Here is a 26,703-nt window from a genome sequence, read left to right on the forward strand (position 1 = left end):
AGTTTGACTCAAGAAGTGAACTCCCAGTCTCTTCTGACCTCTTCGGTTGCCAGCTGGCTGGCGAGGCGTATCAGGGTGCACGTGGGAGAGAGCGCAGGGGTTTGGGGGAACGTGGGTGAGGGCGTGTACATCTGTGCATGCATGCACACGTACAGAGGATGGACGGTCACCTTCCTTTACGGTATGTTTGTAGTCATCATAAGGCAGAAATGAGGGCGGAAGTGAGAGAGCGGACCTTGATGCTCGTTTGTATGTCTTGTGTCTGTAGTTTCCACATGTGTCCTGGTAGCTTGGACGCTCAGCCTTTATGATGGTACTTACAGCTGGTACAGTTAAGTGCTCGTGTCCTTGTCCTGACCTTTTCTTTTCTGTACAGGCTTCATTCCCCCCCCCCCCCCCCCCTTGAAAATGGAGACTAGAGAATGGTGGTAAACGGGACTTGAAATTTTACTGGGGGATTTTGCTGCCTATGAAATCACCGGTGAAGCCTATACTTTAGCTACCATCCCCGTTGCACTAGGATGTTTTTTGTAGTCAAAGCATCTACCAAAAAGTATGCTGTTTGAGAATCCAAGTTGGAGGAATCCATGAGAAGTACGTCTGTTCCCAGGACTGTTGGGTTTTGCCCTTTCCCCCTCAACTCACTTCACACTTTTTAAAATAAACAGTAGATTTGATTCCATAGAAACTGCATCTATATGTGTGTAACGAATAGCTTCTCTATTTTAGGCAGTAAGCTTTTTTTTTTTTTGGTCATTTGGAAATAAATTAGTTTTATTCACTGTCACTGTTGTCAGCATGCATAAAAAGTGAATCCTCCTTGGGCTCTTGAAACTGCCTCCGTTTTAAGTTAAATAATGTGCCTTTGTAATTTTTTTTAAAGGTAGTGTCTTGCCCAGCAGATGTAGCTGAAAAAGCTGACAGAATTATTACAATGTTGCCCACCAGTATCAATGCAATAGAAGCTTATTCGGGAGCAAATGGAATTCTCAAGTATGTATCTCTCAACTGTGGAAATATTCTTGTTATCGTAGTTCATGAATTTCATATTTGTTAACACTTTAGGAAATTACAATGATGTCCATTAAAACTTTCTATACTGTTTTCTTGTTTCTGAAAAGTGAATGGTGTGGTTTCTCTCTCATTGTAAAGGGTTTCTTTTTTCACTGAAAGCAAGAATGTGACTTTTGGGAATAATTTTTTTTTTGCTTCTGTTTCTTTCCTTAACTCTTGGATTAAACGTATGCTTTCATTGCTAACATGTTTAAGAGACTTTTAAAGCTTGCATTTTAAACTGTACAAATGTTACAAGCATAATTTTCTTATGGTTTATAGAAATTCAGGAAAAGGTTTCTATGAAAAATAAAACCAAACATTGGAAAGAACACTATTATTTAACATTTTATTATATTATAAAAAGTTATTGTATGTCCTCTGGGTTAGTACATCTGTAGTAAGAACTTTGAGAAGTTGGAATTAAAGGTTAGCAGTAGCTCTTTAAATAAAATATAATTTGGGTCAGAGTTTTCTAGCCAGTGCTTAGCTTCTCTGGCTTTGAGAACCTTTTGGTTAATTTCTGCCTATTGCCAAATCCTTGTGGTTGTGTTAGAATGACAGTGGTTGAATTTCCTATTTAATTTGCTGGTCTCTATGGTTCCTGTTTCTAACTTGTTTTGATGTTGAATTTCAGCAAGGAGAGAACAAACTGGTAGGTCCTGTAGACATACATAGGGCTAAAAGAAAGTGTTTAATTTCATGAAACTGTAATACGTGAAATTTGAGGTTTTTGGAAATTGAATTATAACTTGCAAGCAAAAGACACTTGGCTATTAGACAGAAAACTGATAAGATAAATGTTTAGATTTCAGGGAAGGTTGAAAGACGCTCATTTTGGACAGAGCCTTGAGGCCCATGGTGTGTGTGGTCCTGAGGTGACTTAGTGGTCTCATTATCTAGTCTGTTTCCAGTTATGGCCCTGCTTAATTGCCTGCTTATTTGCCTCTTCAGGAAAAGTTACTAAACTTTTGTGTGGTGACCAACTGTTTATTAATATTCTTTGCTAAGGAATATGGTGGCCAACTAGCAGAGCAGTTTTGTCTAGGGAGTGCTTTCATATATTGCGGCTTTACATTGAACTATAATTTGCTTTTTATGGGTGGTTCTTTATTTTCCTCTGGGTCAGGGTCATTTCCCCACACTCAGTGCATATGTAATTTTGGAGACACTTTCCCATTTGCTTCAAGATTTAAGACCCTTGGGGCACCTGGGTGGCTCAGTCAGTTGAGCATCCGACTCTTGATTTCAGCTCATGATCTCAGGGTCCTGGAATCAAGCCTTGCATCAGGCTCTGCGCTGAGTGTGAAACCTACTTGGGGCTCTCACTCTCTCTTCCTCTGTCCCTCTGCCCTGCTTGCATTTTCTCTCTCTCTCTCTCTCTCTCTCTCTGTCAAATTAAAGAAAATATATTTAAGATCTAAGGAATGTTAATATCACATAATTAAAATTAATTATTGGTAAACATAATTCTTATGTTTTAGGTTATATCAAGTGAAACTCCACATACTTATAGTGACCTGTAATAGAGCATGCTATTTCTTTTCTGTGGAATATACCATTGCATTTGGACCAGATCAATTCATATGTTTAAAATGGTTGTTCATCACATTTTGTATGCTATTTTTTCTATAAAAGGATTTTTTTTTCTTTTAATAGTTTTTTAGCAATGATTTTCTATTTTCTTCTTCAGTATTTATATTTATTCATTTCTAATTTTCTAATCATAATTATGATTACGTGTCATCTGGATTAGTTGATCTGTAGTAAGGACTTTGGGAAGTTTGAATTAAAGGTAAGCCATAGCTCTTTAAATAAATTACAATTAGGGGCGCCTGGGTGGCTCAGTCGGTTAGGCGGCCGACTTTGGCTCAGGTCACGGTCTCGTGGTCCGTGAGTTCGAGCCCCGCGTCGGGCTCTGTGCTGACAGCTCGGAGCCTGGAGCCTGTTTCAGATTCTGTGTCTCCCTCTCTCTCTGCCCCTCCCCTGTTCATGCTCTGTCTCTCTCTGTCTCAAAAATAAATAAACGTTAAAAAAAATAATAATAAATTTAAAAAAATAAATAAATTACAATTAAAAAAAATTTACAATTTAGGTCAGTTTCCTAGCCAGTGAAGATAGACATAGATCATAAGGGAACCATGTAGATAGATATAATATGTACTTAACAGTACAAACAAAATTGTCTTATTATAAGAATGCCATTTAGTATTGATGTAAAATATGTTAGAGGAAAAGACTGTTTCCCCGCTTTGCCAATGTATATATATAAATTTACCATAAAGAGCAAAAAAACTGTATTTGTGAGATTTCTAGGTTCATTCCTATATTTTCCTTTCTGCCTCTTTGATGTTTTATTTTATCTTGAAAAAGCTGTAATTATTAACGAATATGCCACCCTCGAGCAAATGGCTGAATTTCAATGTTGTGTTTAGTTTACCTAGTGGAAAGGACATGGATATGTGAAATTGGCAACATGGCTTATTAAAGACAAATAAAATACTTTTTAAAGAGCCCAGCTATTTTACAAACAAAAATTTAAATCTCACCAAATAGACCTTTTAAAGTTAACAGGTGTTTTAAATTGCTTACCTATATTATTACGGTATTGTGTATTTCACCTAAAACCAGGATTTATAACATGTAGTTTATTAGATTATTTAGGTTTGTTTGAAAGAGTTTGGGTTTGCTTTGAACTTTAATTGATCTGAAAATGAATTTGAGATTTTTAACCAGTTCTAATAATGTTTTTAATATTAAACCAAAGACCTCCTTGATATCTGGCAACTTTTAGTAGATTCTAATTCTGTAGGTAGTTGCATGAGATGTTTATGCAGAATTGCAAGCTGTATTTTTAAAACTATAACCCTATAATTAAACTATTACTTTTATCTATTTACTTAGAAAAGTGAAGAAGGGCTCACTATTAATAGACTCCAGTACTATTGATCCTGCAGTTTCAAAAGAATTGGCCAAAGAAGTTGAGAAGATGGGAGCAGTTTTCATGGATGCCCCTGTTTCTGGTGGTAAGTGGCAGCTAAAATCTATGCACACCTATTTCTGTTTGTCAGAAGAAGCAATTACAATTTTCTGGTACCCAAGACATATCCACATATTTTTAGACCTGTTATAGGAGTCTCCATTTCCTCACTGAAAACAAAAACAAAACAAAATCACTTCTGTTATTCCGTATGCTCAAAAAACATTGCTTGTTCTAAGTTCAGACAAAAGGATGTCACAACCTTGAAGAGTTGTGAATTTTTGGTCCAAACTGCTATGGGTTGGGCTAGAGCTGTTCCTAGAAAATTTAACTTTTCAGAACAGATTCAAGAAGTAACTAGCTTGAATCTTCTTTTAACTGTTAAAGAAGTTGAGGAAATGGTAAAAAAGAAAAAATCATTTCGCAAGGGGAACTTTAGGCCCAGATGATTTTTTACAGGTGAATGTTACCAGAATTTCAAGGGGCAGATCATCTCCGTTTTTCTATGAACTTTTCCAGACAATAGAAAAAGAGGAAACACTGCTCATCTCATTCTGGAGACCCGTGTAACTCTGATACTTCAACCAGAAAGAGAGAGAAATGAGAGAGAAAAATTTTAGGTCTATGTCAGTCATGAATACAGAAGTAAACATTTTTAAAAAGTATATTAGCAAACTAAATCCAACCATGCGTAAAAGAGATTAAACACTACAACCAGGTTTGTTTTACCTCATGTGTACGCAAATGACTTAATGTTAGGAAATCTATAAATATATTTCACCACATTAACATACTTAAAAATCATATGATCATCTCAGAGGACAAGGATTCTCAGTAGTAAGATTCTAAAAGCATATTATTATATCAAATATTAATAGTGGGGATCTGGGTATTTTGGAATGGTAGGATTATAGGTATTATGATTTTCCATAATTTCCAAATTTTCCAAAATTACTGTGTAATCAGATACCATATACATACATGCATGCACACACACATACATATGTGTGCATAAATATACACGTATATATGTAATTAGTTGAAGACTTGTTTCTAGCTTGAGACTTTCTAGAAAGGCTGGACTGAAGAAACCAGTCATTTGCTCAAGACCAAGACTAGATTTTTTTTTTATTATTATTTTCTGTAAAATTCTAACGTAATCTGAGGAGGAAAATAAAGATTGCTAAATGGAAAGTTGTCCTTTATAAAATCATCATCTCCTTACAGCGTTAAAAAATAGCTAACAGCTAGTGTGGTACGTTGTTACAGTAATGACCTTTAATGACTCACATCTCTGAATCCACTCCGTGTATCCATTCACTCATTGACTCTGAGTTGAGCTATCTGACTTGCTTTGGCCAGTGGTATGTTAGCAAATGTTACACAAGGATAGACTTGAAAAGCACTTGGCCCTGTCTTGCTCATGGGGACTTCTCTGCTGTCACATAGAGAAGCCTGGATTAGCCTCCTAGAGACAGGCACCAACCACCAAGCGTACGAGTGAGGCCATCTTGACCAGCCAGCCAGAGTCACCTTCCCAGATGACTGCAGCTGTATTACTGAGCTCAGGCAAATGAACTGCCCAGCTACAGTTGTCCAAATTGCTCATCTACAGAATTGTGAGCAAACAAACCCACTAAGTTTGGAGTGTTATGTAGCAGTAAATAACCGATGGAGCCAATATAGTTGATATTTCCATTCTTATGTAGAAGTGTTTGTTGCCTAATGGATCGATCAGTGTGCCACCTGTGCTTACATAGTCTTAAGTGTCATAAACCCTTTCTGAAGGAGAATGATAGTACCACAGTTAGCATAAAGGCCAACTTTAATGCCAAAGCTAAGACGCTAAGATGAAGTTTATTATTAAGCCAGTCCAGAAAAGAGTTTTGTTTGCTGCAAACTGGTCCAACTTGTATCTCTGTATTCCTGATTACAAAGGAGAATGTTTGCCTAAATGCTACTGAAGTAGCCACCCTGGTGGGCTGATATGAGATACCTATATTTCGTAAGATCTGGAAAAGTAAGTTGGCAAAACTTCAGTAAATCTTATGGTGTTTTCATGGACTTGCTGGAGTTCAATATTAAATAGTATGTATAGCTTTTAAGTGTCTTTTGTGCTCTTAGAATTTTTATTAGTAGAAGGGACTTCAGTAATAACTTAATTTGACTTTGTTCTTTTACAGATGGGAAATTGAGATCGCAATGAGGTTAAGTGGTTTGCCCAGAGTTCTCTAGCTTGATAGCCAATCTAGACTAGAATCTTCTCTCCCAACTCAATCTGAGGATCTTCCCACACACTGTTAGACCTTTTCTTCCTTTAGTCCCACCCTGTGGTGGCCTTTCTCTTTTTCAAAGCAGTGGCCTACTGTTAACACCATTTCTAACAATTTTACCTAGTGGCTGGTCCTCTCTCTTCTGTCTTGCTAACTAACTAGCACTGCCGTGTAGTAAAACCTTTGGTGGGGAGGTGAAGGGAGAATGGCCTTCTTTTCTGACTCACAGAGTGGCTTCTAACCTGGAAGAGGCCTAACAATTCTGTTCCCGTCGTTTGAGAAGCAGTGGTTGAGAGGACATTATTCTCAAATCTGGGGACCTCTGCAGAGATCAGAACAGTCCTATTGTATTCACCCCATCCCGAAATGTTTATTAACTGGCTTCTCAGGGGTCTTTTGTTCTGCTGATAAGTTGGGATAGAACCAGGGTTTTTTGGGTCTTTCATGTCTTTCATGTGGATCCAGTGTTTTGTTTAATCAAATAAATGTCCAGAAAAAGAGAAAGTAGAGTAATATTTTGACACATCCCTAACATGTTTGAATGTGACTAGGCTAGGATCTGTTCAGAGGTTTAAGGAGATGGAGTTGACAGGATTATAACCGAAGGCAGTGAAGCTATTTTCCATGCCCTTCTTCTGTGTCCCCATAGTATAGTATCTCTGCCGCTCCAAGGACCATGGTGTGATTCTTGTTTGTGCCTGTCTCTTCCACTGCTAGACTCTGAAGAGGGCAGATGTCTTTCTCCACTTTCTATCTCCAGTGTATATCTCCTGGCGAGCATGTAATAAAGTATGATGGATTGCATTAAAGATCTTCTGGTTTCTGGTTTTTTAATTTCAAGATTAATGTCAAATATTTTGAGCTTTCCTGCAGTTGTTTCCTCACTCCCAGGCTGTACTCCAGCTTATTTATCTCCAGATCATTGACCTCTCTCTGAAGTTCAAGTATCTGCCTTGCATTGTAACATCAGTAAGATATTAAGTAATTACTGTGTTCAAAATGTTATATTGTAATATTAGATGCCATTGGGAAGTGTGATTATGATCACAGGGCTGGGGGTAGGATAAAAGAAGTAGAATAGTAATTCAGAACAACTTAAAGAGGAAGTTCTTGCATTAGAAGTTTAGGATTTAGGAAAATATACTAATAAAAATGATGTATAAATAGTTACACAGTGCAAAATAATGTAGCACAGCAGTCTTCTCAGTACTTAGCAACCAGAAAGGGAACTCTTCACTAACAGTTTGATCATAGCAACATGTTGGGCATTGTAAAGAAATACTGTCTTTGTCCTTTCTGGGGTGGCTATTAATACTTTGACTTTTACCTGTGTGGATATATAGAGAAAGAATAATACCAGATTCGATTTATACAGTTGATTCTGGGGCAACAGAAGAAGTTTTAGTTCTGGAAATGGAAAGTTTATGTTAAAGGTTAACTACAAACCTCATAGGTGATTGATTCCCAGTTACATCCACGGGAACGAACTAGTGGAATTTGGAATTAGATTTTACAGTTCGTTAGTGACTATTCTTTAAGCAAAGAAAAAAGGAAATCTGTTAGTTCATACAATTCTCTTATCACCTTTAGTTTCAGTTTTTTGTTATACTGTTAACAAATCCAAAGTTCACTTGATATTAGGCTCAGTTGGTTAAGCGTCTAACTTCAGCTCAGGTCATGATCTCGTGGTTCACAAGTTCGAGCCCCACATCGGGCTCTGTGCTGTCGGCTTGGAGCCTGGAGCCTTCTTCAGATTCTGTATCTCCCTCTCTCTCTGCCCCTCCCCTGCTCGCACTCTGTCTCTCTCTCTCCCTCAAAATAAATAAAAATTAAAAAAAAAAGTTCACTTGATATTAGGGGTAGCCTAGAACTTTTAGGGAAAGAAAGGAACTCTAAAAATGAAGGTTTAAAAAAACTGAAGGTCTTGTGTTTTTTTTCAGTGAAATGTACTTAAAATTATTATACAATTCCTGCAAGATTATATACTGTTTTCTGATTATACACTCTTTTTGTCATGCTGACAGTACCTTGATTGCAAGGGACATGCTTCACTCTTCATTTCATGCAACAAACATTTATTGAGTACTTTTATGTGGTGGGTATGGTCTAGGTGCTGGAGTTAGTGCTTTGAAAATATGAAAAGTCTTTTGTCACATGGAGCTTATGAGTTAGTAGGACTAGAGAGAGTAAACGAACAAAAATAATTTTAATGATAAGTCCTATGAAGAAAAAAAAAAGGCAGAGTAAACAGTTAATGACACAGACTTAAGGGGAAGGTCTTTTTACATAGAGTGGACAGGATGCCTTCGCTGGGGAAGTGGCAGTTAGGCAGAGACGTGAAGGCACAAGTCTGGGGGAAGGGTATTTCAGCGGAGGAAGCTGCTCGAAGGGCTCTGAGGTATGAACAAGCTTGGTAGGTTTGTGGAACATTTATCTTTGTATCACCAGGACTTGGCAGGTAATTGTATTCAGCGTTCATTGAACTGACTCACCTATAAGTTGACTCCCCGTATGTCTAACGCCATGCCTTCGTTTATCTGTGGTTATCAAAATAAAGCTAACTAGGCTGTTACGGAAGTTAGCCCATGACACTGGCCTCAGATATGATGCCTTAATCTGTTTCTCTATCTTGTGTAAATCACATCTGTATGAAAGTTGTAATCCTTTAATAGTCAAATGTTGTTTCGTCACACCGTTTTGGATACATGCTCTGTTTGTTTTTGGAGAGGGTCTGCTACTGTAAGGTTAGTTCCAATTTGATCAGCTCTCGTGTGTAACGAATGCTAGACATAAAGCAAATTAAAAACTATTGTTTGTGACTAATGACCAAATACTGTTCGGTGTGTTCCAAGGGCGTAATTAACAGCACTTAACTGTGCTTGAATAATTGAAGAAGAAACTCACTGATTGCCTAATCTGTCTGTAGAGTTGCCCAGAGACCTTGAGTTGAAGTGACTCTGAGGTGGCACTTGTGCTTAGCCCAAGGCTGTCTGAGCCGGCAAGCCTCATTGATTTGCTACACCGGATTGCTCCAGTTAGGGATTAATGTCAAAATTAAATAATTGAACTGGTGTGTATGTGTTTCCCTACCGGGAACCCAAATTTTATACTCTATTTGGCTGGGTTAAGTTTTAGTAATTTGTTTGAGGTGTTCTTAGAACACGGAGTAGTGAGCACAAAACCTATTAAGGGATTTCTGTTAGAGTCCTGGACTTGCTTGCTCAATTCCTCAATGAAAGTCTCACACACACACACCATTCTTGTTTTTAAAACAGTGAACTGGGCATCTACTGTTTTTCCACCAGATCTGTATCTAATTTAGGGTAAAGGGACCACAAAAACAAAACTTATTTCTATTTTGGCACCTAACACCATCATAGTTAAGGATTTGTTGGCATTTCATTAAAACATTTTCTTAGAGAGGTTTATAACTTGGCAGATTTACTTGCCTTTGGGCTGCAGCATTGCTATTTCTGTCCAAAAGTAAATGCTTTCACCAAATTTCATACAACTGAATTTGCGTGGGTATATGATGTGTGGAGAGGGAAGGGCTATCCCAAGAGGTCTTTTTTTCAAGTTGTCACAAGCTGTTCGATTAAACAGTAGTTTTGTGTGCGACATTTACTCTTACACTTTAGTCTTACCTCAGGAAGATTTTATTTTTTTAATGTTTGGAAATAGGTTGATTTAACATGGTTAAGATAATTCATTTTCATGAGTCCTTCCCTTTAAAGAATGGTACTACTATGATTTTTAGTTCTTTTTACATGACTGGCTTCTGTTATAAAATATGAAAGCATTTTGTGGCAGGGGTGCCTGGCTGGCCCAGTCGATAGAGCATTTGACTCTTGATGGCCCCACGTCGGGCGTAGAAATTACTTAAGAAAAAAAAAAAGAATTTAGTGGCACCTGGGTGGCTCTGTCAGTTAAGCATCTGACTTCAGCTCAAGCCATGAGCTTGCAAGTTCATGGGTTCCAGCTCTGCACTGGGCTCTATGTACAGAGAGCCTTCTTCAGATCCTGTCTCCCTTTCTCTGCCCCTCCCCCGCTTACTCTCTCTCACTCTCTCTCTTTCTCTCTCTCTCTCAAAAATAAACATTAAAAAAAAAGTTTAAAAAGAGCGTTTTATGGCATTGACTTTTGTAGGAGAGACTTGAATTACTCGGTCTTGAAAAATATTAGCTAAAATAAGCCTTTCCTTGGCCTGTTTTCGTGGTATTTAAAGCTTTAGTAACTCAAATAATTAAAAATTTTCCTTAACTTTGTTTGATGGACAGATGCATTTCCTTGAAAGTGACCTAAAATTCATCAGTGCCAGCACACTAGAAACGGGTTAATTATGTCAGCCGTTTACATTTACCCACAATTTTACTTATCGCCTTATATTCATTAAGTATCCTTTTTGCCTCTGGACGATACCTTTTTTTTTTTTTTTTTTTTTGCCTAGGATTTTCTCCAGTTTGCACAAGTAGTTCAGAAATGTTTGGTAAATAAATTCCAAGGATTTCTTTGAAATTAGTCCCTAAGAAGAGGTGCCCATAAAAACCTCTTTTTACATTCTCTGGCAGGCTTAAGACTCCCTACAACATGTCACGGACAGGAGTCCCTATATAAGGTGTTAATGAGTTCTTAACACGTTTAGAGAAGACTGCTGACTCCCTGCCCAAGGTAGCATAGTTGAGGCAGCTTTAATAATCTGTCTCCTAAGAAAATAGTAGAAGAATGGCTTAGAGAAGGCCAGGTGATCAGTTCACTCAGTGCTTGTGTTACTGTTATCATTTATTGTGAGCAATAATTACGATTGCTAATAACAACCTAGTTTATTTCTCAGAATTTACGCTCTTGCAGTTTGCAGTTCCCCATCTCCAAATCTGCAGGCCAGGTTTTAATTGCCGCGCATTTAATTGCATTGACATTTCCAGTCAGGTAACCATTACCAGGGTCGATCCTGCCAGGCTCTGTCCTGTGGTGGAGGGACACTGTGTTCTCTTCACGTGGTTATGTTGGAAAGTGCATGGATAAGGCAGGGGTCCTGTCTGAAGTAATCCTAGGGTATTTTTAATGTCCTTTAATTGCCATTCAGGATGTAAGTCAGACCAGACACAACTGGGTCTGGTCACAGTTCAGAACTGCTGTGTGGTGTTTATATAAAGGTAAAGTCTATTTAGCAAATAAATCCCCTGAAGCTATTCCTTATATAATTTATTTTTTATTAACATCTGTTGATTGCTAAGCAGTGTGAAATTAGTTCCAGTATACGTTGTGTATTATGTCTTTGTTTTGTTTGACTTGTGATCCCTGGATAGCACTGGCGGTAAAGCGGGAGGAGGAAACGGAATTACGAATTTGACAAGGGCCTTGTCATTGCCATCAGACCATTATCAGACTTATTTGTGGTTTTCTAGACGTCTGATTTTCTTTTTTAGATGTCTGATTTTGTTAAAGATAGCTTGACAATGTTAGCAAATGAAAAGTATAGTAAGTTGAATTTAAATCCTTCCCTCTCTATATTTGCTGTATGGTTCCATTTTGTTTTACATTGCTTTGGGTGTTTCACTTGTGAGAATTTTAAGTTTAGAGGCCCATTTCATAGTAAGGACCCTTCCATTAGGGCCAGTGAAGGGATGGCAGCAGATTTACCTTCTTGTCTTCCTTCCTAGTGATTTAAACTTGACCTGAAGGTAGAAGGTTTTTGTTGTTGTTTCGTATATAGGTCAGATTACTTGTATCACTGTGAGAGATGTGGACTTTTTTAGAGGAGTATTAAGAGTTTTAAGATTTGTCCCTGACATCTTTTTTATTGAGTTATTGACTGTTAGTTATGGTCATCAGAATGTTTATCCCTCGTGGTCTCTGGGACGGCATTGTTCTTAGGGAGGTCTTTAAAAACGAAACATAATATGAGGCTGGGCATACAAAGAGTTTTATCATTAATTACATTTCATTTCCCTTAATTCTTACGTGTTAGGGTAATGCTTGTTCTCAAGTGACCAACATTTTTAATGTACTGTGTACGTATATTAAACGAGTAGAAAAACAGTCTTGGCAGACACTGAAATGGTTAATTGGCTTTTCCAGCCAAGATAGGTTTGTAAAACTTTCTGAAAATTAAGAAATGGGAGGGAAAGAATTTTTCTCTTCATTAATGCCGTATTTTTATTAACCCTTTACCTATAAAGTGTAGTTTTAGGCCATAAACATGTTCTTGCAGCACTTTTTCATTAGACAAGCAGCTAGAGGAAGAAGAATAGTTGATTTACTGTGATTGTCAGATATCTGCAAACATTACAGTAGTTAAAAGAGTTATTTTGACATGACATCCTAAGTAGGGATGAGATTTTTTTCTAAAAGCGAATAATTTTGAGAAAGGAATCCAAGCAACAGCGTAATAATGACTTTGAGATGTGTTATCTTTAGTAGCAAACCTTTAAAAACAGCATTAAGAAATATTTGATGATTTCTCATGATCTTTAATTGGGCTGTATTTTTAGATTCTTATTAGTACTTGTATAAAATCAACAGCTTTTCGTGATAAGGCATTTACATGTTAAATTTTGCATACAGCTCTGTTAGAAATAGATGGAACAACACTGGATATTTTAAAATTAATAGGAATAGCCTAAATTTGATTCAGAAAAGTTACTTTATATGACATTCAAGGGCAAGTGGACAAGGGCAAGAGAGAGGAGAGAGAGGCAGGCAAGGCAGGAGCACGTGGGGACGAGAGAGCAATTACATTGTCCTTTTCCATTTTAGCTGGTAGTTTGGAGTAAAATTGTAAAGTTAAACTTTTTGGAATTGTTACTACCCCGAGCGGGAATATAAACTATATTGAACAAAATTTATTTAGCCTGTTAAAAAGTCCACCTAAAACTATAGTTAATTAGTTTACGTTATTACATCACTTCTAGTAGAGGCTCAAACTGGTACAGAGTAAGAGGAGCTCCATCAGGTGAGCTGACTGCTACCCATATGGGGCTTTAAGATAATGATGAGTTTAAATTTCCTCTTAGAGCTAAGTGAGAATAAAACTGGAGGCAATAAATACTCTTGGCCAAAGCCATTAAATGAAAAAGCTGGGAATTCTCCAGCTCTTGACTTAAATTGTTTGTTTATCAGCTGGCGCCTAGTCTGGAGTCGAGAGCTGGAGATTTCTATCTGTGACAGAACTTTGAAACTCTTGCAGGACACTTTCATTTCAACTTAAGGTAACTTGAGTTTATAGCTTTGGCTTTAAAGATTACTAATGATTTACTCATTTCCTTACCATTTAACCAGAGTGGACTTTTTCCCAGGAAGGGATCTGTGTTTATTTAGGGCCTTTGTCTGCGGAGGGATTAAAAGGCAGCCCACCAGCATTGTGAACTTGATGGTAATAAAAGGTCACCAAAACACACCATAAAAACATTCTTACCATGGAATTAATTATACAGTGTAATTTTACAAAGCAGCTCGGTTACTCCATCCTTGCCATCCCCCTACCCCCGTTCTTAAACATTTCATCTTTTAAAAATTGAAGTTTTGGTATAATTTAGGCTTTTGAAGCAATATTTTGCTGCTGTTATGGTATTTAAACATTGAAGCAATTGTCACGTGCGTTTAATTCCTTAAAAATTTTAAGGTTTTTTAAATAAAAATGATCGTTGTTGTTAAACTGTGGGATGAATAACTTGTTTGGGAGAGGGTAGAGTACTCTAAGGGATGGTTGGAGTTTCAACAGCTCAGTTTCTAAAAACCTAAGACTAGTTAAGAGTTTTTTTTGTGCCACCAGGTGGCATTGCATCCAAACCTGCTTGTGATAAAGGGAGGTTTTCAAAATAAATTCCTTTTTGTTCAAGAGAGGTCATAATCGTTTTGCTAGATTTTGCCTTTGAAGTTGGCTTAAAAATACATCTGATACCAAGGTTGATTAAATGTCTCCAAAGACCTGAAGAGATTTCTGAATGCTGCAAATGTTTGCTTTTAGGTGGTAAATATTGAAAGTAAAATGTTGATACATGAGCAGAGGATTGCTAGTTGTTTTTTTTTTTTTAGGTAAAGCGAACATTTAACAGTTGGTTATTTTTGTTTTGCTTTTCTAAACACCCGAGAGAGGATCCTGCCTATAAAAACCCTCACAAATGTTGCAGAGACTCCCCAATTCGGCAAATCACCCCTTCCCCCAACGCACACACACTCAAACCCACCCCAGCCCTTATTTAAAAAAAAAAAAAAAAAAAAAGTGTCAGCAGGTTTCCCTGTATGGGAATTTTTAAAAAGAGGGAAAGACCTCTGAAAGGTGCAAGTGGGTCCTTCTCACAAGCCTAACTATGAGATTCATTAGGCAGTCCATGCTCATGTGTTAAAAGCTGCTTTTGGGAAAGTAAATTCTTGCAGTTTCCTGTACTGGTTTTGAGGGAGTCTTTATAGTCTTTCGAAAACAGCTCATTTTAAGAAAGTGATAATGTAAAAGCAAGAAAAAAAAACCCTCATTATAAATTTTATAAAAGTATAATTTTTAAATTAAAATATACGTTGTTCTTTTTTTATGAACCTGCATATATTAATAAACTGTACAGAAACAAATTATTTAATACAACCTATCTAGGTGCTATGATATGTTGAATAAATAAAGTTCAGTGTGCACTCTGTTGATTTTTACCCTTTTAAAAAGTGTATTCACCATGCAGAGATGTTTAATGCTTAGCTTTGATCATTTATCAAAAAGCTTTATGAAATTTTACTCATTTTATATTCCTGCCTCTTCTGTCGAGGCTTCTTAGAAGTGTGCACAACCTGTTTAAGAAATGTATATGTTTTCAAAGTGAATGTTTGACCTCCCACCTTGATGTTCCTGCTTTTAAACACACACACACCCATACCCCCCCCTTCTCTATATTTTGAATAACTTGATTGAAATGTGTGTTGTACTAAAACTAAATATATACAAATTTCAGTATTACAAACAGAGAATTGTGTTTTAACAATTATAAAAATTTAAAAGTGGCACATTTGAAAATAGTCTAGACAAAGGTACTCAAGACATTTGACCCTGAATATTTTACTTTTAAACTTGATACAACAGTCTGTTTCTTAGCTTTGTTGTATGCTGATATTCCTACTTATTTAACATCAAAAAGCTGTAGTGGTTTCTCTTTATAGATTGTGCCTGTGTTCTGGAATTGCCTCCTGCTGCCCATGAATTGCTTCTTGGCTTGTTTTGTTAGAATTTCTCACCAGGGTTTTTGTGAGCTATGTAGCCAACATTAAAAAAAAAAAAAAAAAAAGAATTTGATACAGTAGACTGGATTAGTAAAAATTATACTTACTATTCATAATGGTAACTGAGTAAACCTCTTGGATCAGCATATCAGTTTTATGTAATGAAAGCCCATGCAAATCTCATGTAATAATATGCATATATAAAATTGCCTACAATGTCTCTGTTTTTCTAGTTATTTCTGTAATATTAAATGACTTTTTTTTGCAGAAATTCCAGAAACCTACTTTTTCATTAAAAAATAATAGGAAAAAAATCCTGACTCGTTTCAGGGTGTGTGTAATTTGGTAATGGAGCATTTAGATTTTGGCTTCTTTCATTTCAGTTGGAAATAGTATTGGTGTAAGTGAGTGTTGCCATGGGAACCTCCACATAGATATAAAAGGCAAGACTGTCTAAGTGGAGGAGGAGGGGCGATGTACTAAAATACCACCGGCCTAAATGATCTATTTTATATGTATGTTGGGGGGTGTAGGGGGAGCTAGTTTGAGAAGAGAAGAAAAAGTGGTGCAGAAAGTAAATGTTAAAAGTTAAAATATGTACTCATACTTATGGAATCGCACACAGTTGGAAGTGTTGTAAATTTGAAATGTGATTCTTAATGATTTGTGTCATTTGCGTGTGCTGGGAGTCTTTGCATACCTTATTTTTAAACTGTGTTGACTAAACGTGTTTAACTTAACGTGATTTTAGATAAAATGTTTAATAAAGTGAAATTTGGTTGGAAGGTTAGGATTTTGGTCTCTGAGATGGTTTTAATTGTAACTTTATTAAAGATAATTATCATACTTTATTCTTTTTCAGATATCTGAACAATTTCTTAAATCTACAATTTTTGGAGACTTGGCTTTCAAAGGAAAGCTGGCTTTAGAATATTTTTAATATTAGATTTCAACATTTAAATACTTTTAAATGTTACTCAAGGAAACAATGACTTACTGTATTTGCATGTATAATGTATGGTTTTCTGGAAAAAAAAAAAAAAAAAGGATGGAACCAGCAAAAGCAAGCATCAAATCCTGTCCTATCCTTTTAGCAGCGCATGTGTTGCTATTAATCAAGATGGTTAGAGAACGGCCAGTTTAACTGCATATAAAATAACATTTTTGTTTTTTGTATATTTAGGTTACAAAGAACAGTGAAATTGTGCCCAACATGAGTTAGCGTGGTAAAAATGCACCATCATCATTGTACTTTTAACACTATAGATTCTGGTTGTCAGATGCACGTGTAAAAAAAGAAAAGACATTAACCTGGGGAAAACTGTTTAAACTTACCTTTTTAGTCAGTCCAGAGAAAAAGTGAAGCTGCCAAGGTAATAAAACATCCAGAAGTTTTTAAAAATAAAAAGGGTAATTTAAATTAAAAAAGGGAGGCGGGAGCCGGAGAAGAAAGAGGCTAAAAAAGACAGCACTCCGCTCCCCAGGCCGGGCAGCATCTGATGTAAATTAACCCCAGTGGAAGTGTATTGTTTCCAACTCCGCAAACAATGCCGGGCATCTCTTCCAGAGGCGTGGGTGTTGGCGTGGACAAGAGGGTGTTGAGAAGTTGAGAGTAAGAGGTGGCGACGAGTTTAGTCATCAGGGGATTCTGTGGCATAGAAAACAACAGGGTTGAGCACAAAGAATGAAAAAGTATGTTTGCATATAAAGTTAACCAAGTTTAACCTTCAAGAGGTATGAAATAATTCATAACTGAGAGAATGCTTAGTTGTCAATAATCTTTTAAAGAGACTGAGACCTTAATCTGCAAAGTGTTCAGCAACCAAGATACCCACTCCGAGGTGTGCTTTGGCATAGGGTATCTGCTTAGTTTTAGACTTCTTAAAACAAAACAAAACAAAACAAAACAAAACAAAACAAAACAAGAAAAATACATTTCTTGGAAAAATAGATAATAAAAGTGATAAAAAGTCAAGCTTATCAACAAAATAAGAGAATGAAAGTAACAGCAAAAACATCTGTGTTGTTTTTCAGTTTTTGTCTCCTGCCCCCCAGCCCCGCTCCCATCCTCCAGCTTCCTTGAGAAAAAAATATGACCGTTTTAGAGTGGAAAGCATAAAATTGTACATGGCCTTATCAATAAATGGATTCAAAATAGCATTACTTTAATTTAACACCTTAAAAAAGTTTCATAATATAGAATTTTCTAGGAGACAGCAACTGATACTTATTATTAAGTACCTTTGGTGTTTCAGGCTATGATGCTGGGTAGTTTATGTATTTTAAACCATTTAATCCTTATAGCAGCCTCATGAAATGCAGATTACCCTTATTTTTTGGTGAGGAAGTTGAGGCTTTTTTAGGAAGGGACCACATGACAACAGGTACTTACTGTAAGAATTAGCCTGATGTAGCAAAAAGAAGGCATTTTAGGTAGAAGATTTTAGAATATTGTGATAGGACTAATAACTTCAAGTGTGGCACTTGTTTAGGTAGCTAGGCTTTGATTTGTTTATTTAAAAATGGAATCAGTAGAAATGCTTTTTCATGCTCCATTGATAGCACCATTGAGTGACATACTCCGCCTCAAATCAAAATATAGAAGGAATTAGTAGTCGACTAAAAAAATCCATGCAAGTAATTGAAAGCAGTTTTGTTTTTGGTCTCATATGCTTGAATCTAGTCAACCACAGGAATAAGAGACAAGAAAATGTGGAACCGGAAGTAAAAGCCATTAAGTTTTAAACCTAAAATAACTTCCTTGGAAGGTCTTTTAGAAGTTGGTTGTTAAAAAGAGCCAAAGGGTATCTTATACAGGACAGTTTCACATACGCTTTCTCTTTTAACTTGTGTTTTAAATTTGTTATTTTCCAAAATAAATTATTTAGTCACAACTTTTTAAATACCAGAAATTGGCCTTTGTAAAATATCCATTTTCAGTGTGCATGTAGCCTTTTTTGGTATATTTATAGTATTCAACATTAAGACTTAAGACTGATAGTGTATAAAGCTTATTGTGCAATAATAATAATAATAATAATGAAGTATACTGTTTAGTCTTATTTGACATTACACCTACCATTTGGTGTTTTACTGAATTATAATGTGTTGGGAATTGATGATTTTTATCTTCTCAATATTTTTTACCTTTCTCAATATGGACAGTTCTTCAGTCATATTACTAAAGAAATCCCTCTCAACAGCTTTTAACAAAAAACCTTTAACAATAGTGCGTGTGTGTGTGTGTGTGTGTGTGTGTGTGTGTGTGTTGTGTGTGTTTTAACAGTTTTATCCTGAAGGTAACTCTGAAAGATACTTTCTGCACCTAGTTCAGATTATGTTAAAAACAGTGAACAAACAAACCCATACTCATCATAGTCTAACTATACGACACAGGTTTCACTGAAGGCTGTAAGGAGATCTGAGGTTTATGACATTTTGCTTTGCCACTTTTTCTCTGAATTTAAAAAAAAAATCAAGTTTGCCGAAGTTTGAAATGCTAGTGCGTATTTGGAGAATAAACGGAACCCTGAGAATTTTAGGTGTTTAAATGGTCTGATACGTCTGGTTTCATCCTCACAGATTTCTAGCTCCAAACATGATTGGCGGTAGTTAGGAAAGACGAATGAAGAGGAGGAGCCCTTTCCCTCATAGTGGCATGTTCAACAGGGAAAAACAAACCACTACTCTTGTTACTATAGCTTACAGCAGTGAAGAAGAGCCTCATACCAATTCTCAGGGGTTGTTTTTTGGTAGTCCTGTGTGAAGCTTCTTTTATTTCACTTTGCTCCCTTCTTTTTTTTTTTTTAATTTGTTTTTAATGTTTTTATTTATTTTTGAAGGAGAGAGAGAGAGACAGAGCATGAGCGGGAGAGGAGCAGAGAGAGAGGGAGACACAGAATTCGAAGCAGGCTCCAGGCTCTGAGCTGTCAGCACAGAGCCCCATGCGAGGCTCGAACCCACAAACTGTGAGATCATGACCTGAGCCAAAGCCAGACGCTCAACCTACTGAGCCACCCAGGCACCCCTTGCTGTCTTTATTCTTAATATTTCCCACTTGTTATATCCAAATTGTTTCTAGAAATGCTTACTAGATAGATTGTTGTGAAAGGAAAGGGTAGAAAAGGCAGAGCAGAGAATAGTGGCAAAAAATTTCTGGCAAGAAAAAAAAGCGCTATTCTGACTCTGGCCCTTACTGGGGTAAAGTTCCAAGAGAGTAAGGATTATTACTGGTCAGCAAATCATCCAACTGGATAGTGATGAAAACTGGAGTTTAGCCAAATGTATTTTTGTGTGGTTTTCCTTTTTTCCTGCTTTTGGTTGTGGGTCATCTGATTATGACAGGATGAAGTTCAAATTTAGTTTTGCTTAACCTCAGTGATGTTATCTTTCTAACCAAAGTGGCCAATGATAATGAGATTCTTCATCAGAAAAAAAAAAAAGAGCAATTCTTGCTCTTTATCTGTATATCAGTTTTATTTTTATTTATTTATTTTATTAAAAAAATTTTTTTTAACGTTTATTTATTTTTGAGACAGAGAGAGACAGAGCATGAACAGGGGAGGGGCAGAGAGAGAGGGAGACACAGAATCCGAAACAGGCTCCGGGCTCTGAGCTGTCAGCACAGAGCCCGACGCGGGGCTCGAACCCGCGGACCGTGAGATCATGACCTGAGCCGAAGTCGGACGCCCAACCGGCCAAGCCACCCAGGCGCCCCTCTGTATATCAGTTTTAAATGGTGATGTGGTTTTTGAAGATTGAGGTTGTGATTTTTAAAAGGGTGAACTGTGATATTTCAGGAAGTATGCTAATGTGAGCATACAGCAGCGCTCTTGTGTTCTTCCGATGATAATGGGGAAACTGTAGTAATGAGGGTGAAGAAAAGTAAGGACCCCAAAAGAAAAATACCCATTTTGTTTTTGTTGTTTAAGGGAGAGAACTAGAGAATTTATAAGTACTCTCAATTATATGTGGATGTAAAGTTTAAAAAAATGGGGAAAGAAAGCACTTTAGAATGCTAATTTTGATGTCCATGCTGAACATCCTTATGAAGTATATTTACAAAACCGTTGAACCCCAAAATCAACTCGAAATAAATTCCCAAGTAAGGAGTTGCTGGTTTTTATTTTACTTTGCAGTATGTGTCCTGTGGATATGAGGCTCACAACTGGGGAATGAGTTTTGGGAGAAGGTGCTGTGGAAATGAGCTGTTTGTGGTTTCACGCTCTAACCATTTAGTATTTCCCACTTATTTTCCATTGAGAATCATAGACGTGCATCTGTGTGGGTGTGGATCTTCACCTGGCACTTCTCCTCTACCCTGCCAGACAAAATGTTAGCATATAAGAAATAGGAGGTTATTTTTCTGGTATTTTCCTTCACATCCCATAGTAACTTAAGTTGAATTTTTTTCCAATCGATAACAAAAATGAAGGTTGATAGACTTACCTTTTACTTATGTCTGATTTTAAATGTTCTTGAATTTTTTATATGATACCACAGTATGCACAATTACAAAGAGAGGACCAACAGATATCTACTTACAATTTTTCAGGCAAATCTTTTGTTTTTCATGCAAACATTTTTTTTGAAGGGAGAAAAAAACCTTTCTGAATCCACCCCCCAGTTTTTGAGTCATTGATACTTAATTTTTATTTGCATTATTTTACTTTTCCCTGCTGCATTTTAGTTGTAATTTTAAAAACTAAAAAAAAGTAAATGTAAAGGATTCAAAATGAAGTTTAGGATGAAAAATTTATCTAATTGCTTCTGTGTTTTGTTTGTTTGTTTGTTTGTTTTCTGTGTTTCCTACTGAAATTCCTTCCTTTCAACCCTTCTTTAAATTGGACTCAAGGAAGGCATTTAGTAAACTTTTTTTTCCTGGACCCCAAACCACAGCTTTGATGGACTCTTAAGGTCATCTACTCAGATGTGAACTCATGTCTTTGATATTGTGTTTGCTTTATGATGGGCTCCTTAATCTTTCCCAGTGATGATTTAAAATGAATGAATGGGATCATTCTCATATTCTGTTAAGGTGTTCTGTATCTGATCTTGGTTTGACAGGGGTGATTGTGTTGTTGTATGTCTAGTTTGAGTTGTACTTACTTTTTCTTGATTGTGTTTCTGAGTGGGCATACTCTTTGCTTTACTTTTCAGTGTTCACTCAATACATAATTATTGAAATGAAATGGCGATAAAGCCTGTGTGGGAAAGAAGTCCTCGTTTCCTGTCTTTGTTGGCACTGTGGGTTCTTAATCTCCTAAGAGTCTTGGGATGTAGATCTGTACATCACAACTAGGGGTGGGTAGTTTTTATGGCAAGGAAGAGGGAAAAAGATAGTATTGAAGCAATTCCTGTCTAGGTCTGCAAAGTGCAGATTGCATTTCTCTTTCAGTGGTGTTAGGTTTATGGCCCTTTTTTTGGAAAGTGCTATTAAGTGTTTGGAGACCTTTATCTTTCTCTGTTTTGTAGCAGATGGAGTTGTCCTCTGGTGGTTTTGCTAGGTATGATAAATGTTGTACTAAAACTGCTTGGTGGAAGTTTGATCTGGAAAGATTACTGTTTTTTTTTTGTTTTGTTTTGTTTCAGTTTCCTGAAGAAAATGGAGTCATAGTACTCAGACTGTTGGAGGGCAACAAGCCCATCAACAGATCAGCAATAATAACATGTACTTTTCATTGATGCTTGTGATTTTTTCCTCTTCTTTTAAAAAGGTTTAGGAGTAAAAATGAGAAATGATCAGTTTTGTCTGCAATAATATAAATGGCAGAAATTATCAAGCCTTTTCCCTCAGAGCATACAGGGAAAGATGTCTACATGATGAAGAATTGTTCCTAGTTTGCAAAATAAGAATGGAAGCAAAAAGGTTATGCAATTATCTTGTGTTTCCAGAAAGATTATTCAAGGGATATGGTGTCCTTAGTTTTATTGCTAAAGAGACTTCTTTGTGCATATTTCTAATATTCTAAGAGGTGTGTCTCTCTTTGGCCATACTTTTTTTTAGTTTAATTCTGATTAATTTGACTAGTATAACTTTTATGATATCTACTTCTAATAGCTTTTATGCACATCTGTGGTTTATCCACACTGGAGTTGAGAGGTATTAGCCACCACTTAGATATTGTATTGAAACAAATGCTTGCTCCAATCCTTTTGACAAATAAACTTGTCTCTAAGAATAGGAAATCCTAACCTAACTACCTGGCTTTTGAAGACTTTTTTTTTTTTTTCTTTCTTTTTTTTTTTTAATTTTTTTTTTTTTTTAACGTTGATTTATTTTTGAGACAGAGAGAGACAGAGCATGAACGGGGGAGGGGCAGAGAGAGAGGGAGACACAGAATCGGAAACAGGCTCCAGGCTCTGAGCCGTCAGCCCAGAGCCCGACGCGGGGCTCGAACTCACGGACCGCGAGATCGTGACCTGAGCTGAAGTCGGACGCTTAACCGACTGAGCCACCCAGGCGCCCCTCCTTTCTTGAGGGATTCTCATTCTAGATCAACTGGATGCAACCTGGGTATAAAGTTGTAACCTGAACTGAATCTGTGGGGTGATGTGTAGATAATTATCATCCTCGATTTCAGTTATTTGCATTAATGAAGTGTTAACTTAGGGAATTAAAAGCTGACTCGTTTTTGTATCTGAAACTTCCTTTTCTAACTCCTTTATCTTTCATGTTCTAGCTTTGCTTTTATAGCAGCAACGTAGTGAAGGATAGTAGGAGTGTCCACAGTCTTGAGCCCCTTCTTTTCACTAGTGTTGAGGAAAAGTGGTGAACCATATTTGGAATACTAGGTAGTCTCAGTGGTGTCTGAAGCGCACTCAGGTCTTTGTGGTTACAACACCTGAGGTAGAGGATGCAAATGAATCTGGTTTATTCTGGCAGCGCTTCCCACAGTGGAGGGTTAGTAGCATGTGTACCTGTTGGAAGATTATTGGCTTGCAGTATCAAGTTTTTCCTTTTACTGAGGTCGCTAGGAAATCAAAGGTAGATTTTGGCACCCAGTAATAATCATCATCTTCCCAGCCTTCCCTCCTACTGTATGGTTTCCATTCTCACTCGTAGCTTTCACTTATCGTGTATTTATTTAGTCCTTACTGTCTGCCAGACACTGGGATACATGGTGAGTGTGAAGGACCCGCTTTCCTTCCGCTTAGTGCTTACAGTCCACGTGTTTGTGTCATAAACTATCTCAGCATCCTTTTTGGAGGAAAGGATATGCATTAATATGGATTAATATTAATTAATATGGGTTCCCAGGGCCATCAGCTTTTCTTGTCACACTTCTCTCTATTTAAAAAAATCTTCCTCGGGGCGCCTGGATGGCGCAGTCGGTTAAGCGTCCGACTTCAGCCAGGTCACGATCTCGCGGTCCATGAGTTCGAGCCCCGCGTCAGGCTCTGGGCTGATGGCTCGGAGCCTGGAGCCTGTTTCCGATTCTGTGTCTCCCTCTCTCTCTGCCCCTCCCCCGTTCATGCTATGTCTCTCTCTGTCCCAAAAATAAAAATAAAAAACGTTGAAAAAAAAAAAAATCTTCCTCTGTATACTTGTATTCCTCCTGCTTTTGTTTTCATGTTGTTTGCTTGTTTTTCCCTTCAGAATTTTTTCATGAAATGAATACTCTTATCTCCCATTTCTTCCTAAAACTTTTCTATATTCTAGTTGAATACCTCATCTTTGTATTTTAAAAATATTTCATTATTTGATTCTGCGTATGCACACTTTTAAAAGACAAAAATGGGATTCTTTTTTTGCAACTTGTTTTTCATTTAATGTAGCTTAATGCGTCATAATATATAAAACATTTATTTTATGCTTTTTAATTATTCTGAAACATTCTATTAAGTGGACAGACTTCTGCTATTGTGAAAAGGCTACCCTGAATATTCTTGAACATACATCTTTTCATGTACAGTATATGTATGAATTTATCAGTAAGAGAAATTCAAAGAAATGGAATTACTGGGTTAAAAGCTTGTGTATCTTAAGTTTTGGTTGATGTTGCCAGTTTTTTCACCAAAGTTTAATCTATTAACAGCATAGGAAGCTATTTATTAATGTTCTTGTCAACACTGTCTTTACATTTCTCTTCCAGTCTGATAGTGAAAAAATGGTACAGCGTGGTTTTGATTTTCTTTCTTTCCTTTTTTTAAATTCCAAATTATGAGTTTGAGCTTTTTAAGAATGTTTCCTGACCATTTGTTGTTGTTTTTTTTTTCAGCGATTGTGTCTTCTTATCCTTTGAATATGTTTTTATTGGATTTATTCATTCAGCAGATATTTGTTGAGTACTTAGGTGTGCTGGGCACTGTGCTAGGCATTGATTGCTTCCAGTTGATGTGTATGAATGTCAAATGCTCATTCATTTATTCAACAAGTATTTATCAACTTATCTACCATGTACTATTCGTCTAAGCCTGGGAAAACACCAAAGAGAAGTAACCCCCCAACACTCACATACACATTTCTGCTCTTAGGGAGTTTATATTTTAATGAAAATATGTGTAGGGAAATATATACGTTACAAATCTATTCAGCCAGTTCTTTTTTCTGTATTCATTTTGTTTATAGTACTTTTTGAAATACAGAAGTCTTGAATTTTTTTTAACGTTTATTTATTTTTGAGACAGAGAGAGACAGAGCATGAATGGGGGGAGGGTCAGAGAGAGAGAGGGAGACACAGAATCGGAAGCAGGCCCAGGCTCCGAGCTGTCAGCACAGAGCCTGATGCGGGGCTCGAACTCGTGAACCACAAGATCATGACCTGAGCCGAAGTCAGACGCTTAACCGACTGAGCCACCCAGGCGCCTCAGAAGTCTTGAATTTTTATGTCATTGAATTTGTCAGTCATTTTAGGGCTTCTGACTTTTTTTTTTTAAAGAGCTTTTCTTTTACATTGTTTTGCTTGTTTATGGAGTTACCATGTCGCAGTTTTTAATTTTATTTTTAATTTTTTAAAATTTATATCCAAATTAGTTAGCATATAGTGAAACAATGATTCCAGGAGTAGATTCCTTAATGCCCCTTACCCATTTAGCCCATCCCCCTCCTAAAACCCCTCCCATAACCCTTAGTTCTCCATATTTATGAGTCTCTTCTGTTTTGTCCCCCTCCCTGTTTTTATATTATTTTTGTTTCCCTTCCCTTATGTTCATCTGTTTTGTCTCTTATGGTCCTCATATGAATTAAGTCATATGATTTTTGTCTTTCTCTGACTAATTTCACTTAGCATAATACCCTCCAGTTCCATCCATGTAGTTGCAAATGGCAAGATTTCATTCTTTTTGATTGCCGAGTAATACTCCATTGTGTGTATGTATGTATATATATTTTCTTTATCCATTCATCCATCGATGGACATTTGGGCTCTTTCCATACTTTGGCTATTGTTGACAGTGCTGCTATAAACATGGGGGTGCATGGGTCCCTTCGAAACAGCACACCTGTGTCCTGTGGGTAAATGCCTAGTAGTGCAGTTGCTGGGTTGTAGGGTAGTTCTATTTTTAGTTTTTTGAGGAACCTCCATACTGTTTTCCAGAGTGGCTACACCAGCTTGCATTCCCACCAACAATGCAAAAGAGATCCTCTTTCTCCGCATCCTCGCCAACATCTGTCGTTGCCTGAGTTGTTCATGTTAGCCATTCTGACAGGTGTAAGGTGGTATCTCATTGTGGTTTTGGTTTGTATTTCCCTGATGATGAGTGATGTGGAGCATTTTTTCATGTGTCGGTTGGCACATGATGGGTTGTCTTCCTTGGAGAAGTGTCTATTCGTGTCTTTTGCCCATTTCTTCACTGGATTATTTGTTTTTTGGATGTTGAGTTGGTGTTATCGATTTTGGATACTAACCCTTTATCTTATATGTCATTTGCAAATATCTTCTCCCATTCTGTCGGTTGCCTTTTAGTTTTGCTGATTGTTTCCTTTGCTGTGCAGAAGCTTTTTATTTTTTTTTTTAATGTTTTATTTATTTTTGAGACAGAGAGAGAGACAGAGCATGAGCAGGGGAGGGGCAGAGAGAGAGGGAGGCACAGAATCGGAAGCAGGCTCCAGGCTCTGAGCTGTCAGCACAGAGCCCGACGCGGGGCTCGAACTCATGAACTGTGAGATCATGACCTGAGCCAAAGTCGGATGCTCAACCAACTGAGCCACCCAGGCGCCCCAGAAGCTTTTTATTTTGATGAGGTCCCAGTAGT

The 26,703-nt window shown here is 37.1% G+C and overlaps 1 protein-coding gene across 1 annotated transcript in view; it reads left to right on the forward strand.

Moving 5' to 3' along the window:
• The window catches only part of HIBADH (3-hydroxyisobutyrate dehydrogenase), a 111,023-nt gene that overhangs the window by 21,565 nt on the left and 62,755 nt on the right, over positions 1–26,703 (forward strand). Inside the window, exons 3-4 of the mRNA XM_058724749.1 lie at positions 884–993; positions 3,958–4,079. Coding sequence (XP_058580732.1) covers positions 884–993; positions 3,958–4,079 — 232 coding nt within the window. The remainder of the gene's footprint in view (positions 1–883; positions 994–3,957; positions 4,080–26,703) is intronic.

This window comes from Neofelis nebulosa, chromosome 4 (assembly GCF_028018385.1).
Source record: "Neofelis nebulosa isolate mNeoNeb1 chromosome 4, mNeoNeb1.pri, whole genome shotgun sequence".
In the NCBI taxonomy this organism is placed as follows: domain Eukaryota; kingdom Metazoa; phylum Chordata; class Mammalia; order Carnivora; family Felidae; genus Neofelis; species Neofelis nebulosa.